The sequence below is a fragment of the Entamoeba dispar genome, genomic scaffold (genome assembly GCF_000209125.1).
Source record: "Entamoeba dispar SAW760 scf_1105229459085 genomic scaffold, whole genome shotgun sequence".
In the NCBI taxonomy this organism is placed as follows: Eukaryota; Evosea; order Mastigamoebida; family Endamoebidae; genus Entamoeba; species Entamoeba dispar.
In genome coordinates, this window is record NW_001853516.1 from 234 (window position 1) to 3066 (window position 2833).

Here is a 2833-nt window from a genome sequence, read left to right on the forward strand (position 1 = left end):
ATAAAACATCTATCAATAACAAACTAATACATAAATAACAATAAATTGATAACAAATAAATTATATTTGAAATATGAATGATGTTTGATTTAAATTAAGAATAAAAAACATGAAAATATATCAAATGTAATGTTAATGAAAATAAAATAAAGAAGAAAAAAGATTAATTAAATGAAATTTATAATAAAATAATAATATTTCATTACAATAATTTAATGATAATAAATAATAAATAAAGGAAATAAATGATAGATGAGTATTTAAACATAAACTAAGAAAGATATATTCATTAAAATGATCAATTTATTACTTCTATTTATTACATTCTCATTATCAAAACAATGTAATGAATACAATCAAGGATATGAAATAGATACAGTAGATAGTGCATTTGAATGTATTGAATCAATTGAAACAACAGAAAAAGAAAATGAAGATATTATTAAAGGATTAAAAGAATATTTAGAAGTATATGTTTTAAAAGATATATTAAAGAATCCACCACAACCATCATTTTCAAATAATTATTATGAAAAAGTGGATATTGATGCAGAATTAAATAAAATAAATACAAAAACAACAAGTATGTATGAATTCTATTCTCAAATACAAAATCTTATTATTTCAACAAGAGATTCTCACTTACAATTTTATGTTGATTATGAACTTAATAAACCAAATTCAGAATTAGTTTATTTCTATTATTTCCTTCCATTTACATTATATATTGATAATAATAAGAAAATGTATTTAATTCCTAGAAACGAACCCCTTGGTATTCCTATTGACGTTCCAGAAGAAATAGTTAATAATGAAAAAGTAGCAGTTAAAACAATAAATGGAGAAGATCCATTTAATATTATTCGTGAATTTGGAAAGAAATATATGGGATTAAAATGTCCACACGCACAATTTACATTAGCAAAAGATTATTTAGTTGAAGGATATTTAAATATTTTACCATTACCAAAAGAATATTTAAACACACCAATAAGTATTACATGGGAAAATGGAGAAAGTCTAACAATTAATTATAAGATAATTAAACTTAACAGATCAAATCAGAAATTCCAACAAGTACTTGAAAGAAGTAAGAGAAGAGGAATAAGAGATAGACTAAGAATAGAAGATTTAGAAGAAACAAATAAAACAAGAACAAAAGAAAATGAAAATAATGAATATCAACCAAATTGTTCACCTGAAAATAAAATATGTTGTTTAACAACAAGTAACAAAATAAACACATTAATTGTAAATACTTTTGATGTTACAGGTAAAAGTGTAACAAATAAAATAAATGAATTTATAGATAAATTGAATGAATGTGTTGATTTATTTGATTCTAATAATTATCCAATTCAACTCATATTCTCAAAGAATAGTGGAGGTTCAGTACTTCTTTCTAGTGCAATTGAAAAGATATTATCACCATATGATGATGTAGATTACATTGGATCAGTAAGAATATCAGATTTCACAGAAGATATAATTAAAAAGTCATCATATATTGAATCAATGTATGATCCAGAAACATGTGAAAGAAGAGAGCAAGAAAATAACCCAAAAACATTTGGAGAATGGTATTCAAATCCAAGTATTATTAAATATGGTGATGTTGAACATAAAGTTTCACAACCTTCAAAGATAATTTTTGATAAACTTATTCAAACACCTTCACTTGGTATTCATCAATTAAAGAAATTAATGAAAAACAAAAGAAAACCAACAGAAATAGTAGTTTATACTGATTCATATTGCTATTCTGCCTGTTCGTGGGTAACAAAAGGATTAAAAGAATGGGGAGGAGCTATTATTGTTGGATTTGATGGTGATCCATATGGTAAAGATGAAGAATTTGAAGTAGGATTATCACCATCTAATAATATTCCAGATATAAATGATATAGATAAAGATAATATTTTAAAACAATATGGATATAATCTTGGATTAACTGTTAGAGAAACATATAGATTTAATTATGAATATAATGAAAGTATTCCTAGAGAATTTCTAACTGATATGATAGATGAAAGAGTGAATATTTATCAATTTGATCAAACAGAAAAAGTGATTAAAGAGTTTGAAGGAGAAACAAAAAAGATAATAGAGAAATATCAAACAAAATGTAATCCAAATAATAAAAGATTAGTTAAAAGAGATGAAAAATGTGATAAAGAAATTAATATAGAACATGGACATGGGGGATATGAATGTGGAGATAATGGAGAATGGAGCACAAAATGCGTGATGGCATATTGTGATGATGGATATAAATTTGATTATAATAATAACAAATGCATTGAAGATGTATGTGTTAATCCACCAACAGAATCAGAATCAGATAATGGAACAACAAGCATGACAGTAAACCTAGTCATGACAATAATTGGAATAATCACATTAATTCTCTAATTGAAGAAGGATTAATTTAATAAATAATAATTAGGTTAATAAAATATAAAGAGAATGAAATAAATAGATTTATATCAAATAAAATAAATAAGAAAATAGAAATAAAGATTAAATGATAAAAAGAGAATAAAAGTAATAAGTGATAGAAAGAAATAAAAGAATAACATAAAACAAAAAGAATATAAAGAAATATCAAATATAGAAAATAAAAAGAAAAAATATAACAAAATGAATAAAATATAGAATAAGAAAGAAAAGAATAAGAAAGAAATAAGAAAAACAAATAGAAGTAATGTATAAAAAACAATAAATAAATAATAAAGAAAATAAGAATAAGTAATAAAAGAAAGAATAAGAAAGAGAAATAAAAAGAAATAAGAAATAAAGAATAAAATAATAAATAAGAGAAGAATAATAAAAG

At 22.6% G+C, this 2833-nt stretch overlaps 1 protein-coding gene across 1 annotated transcript, besides 8 other annotated features; it reads left to right on the plus strand.

Moving 5' to 3' along the window:
• Positions 1-6: part of a sequence feature (AT_rich) that runs on past the window's edge.
• An 84-nt stretch (positions 7-90) lies between these two features.
• Positions 91-197: a microsatellite.
• Positions 96-232: a microsatellite.
• Positions 233-294: 62 nt separating this feature from the next.
• Positions 295-2412, plus strand: EDI_181420 (uncharacterized protein; the record flags this gene model as incomplete). The annotated part of the gene is made up of 1 exon (XM_001735362.1): positions 295-2412. The coding sequence occupies one exon, from the start codon at positions 295-297 to the stop codon at positions 2410-2412; it is 2118 nt and encodes a 705-aa protein (XP_001735414.1).
• Positions 2413-2422: 10 nt separating this feature from the next.
• Positions 2423-2445: a sequence feature (AT_rich).
• Positions 2446-2449: 4 nt separating this feature from the next.
• Positions 2450-2628: a microsatellite.
• Positions 2493-2681: a microsatellite.
• Positions 2629-2723: a microsatellite.
• Position 2724: 1 nt separating this feature from the next.
• Positions 2725-2833: part of a microsatellite that runs on past the window's edge.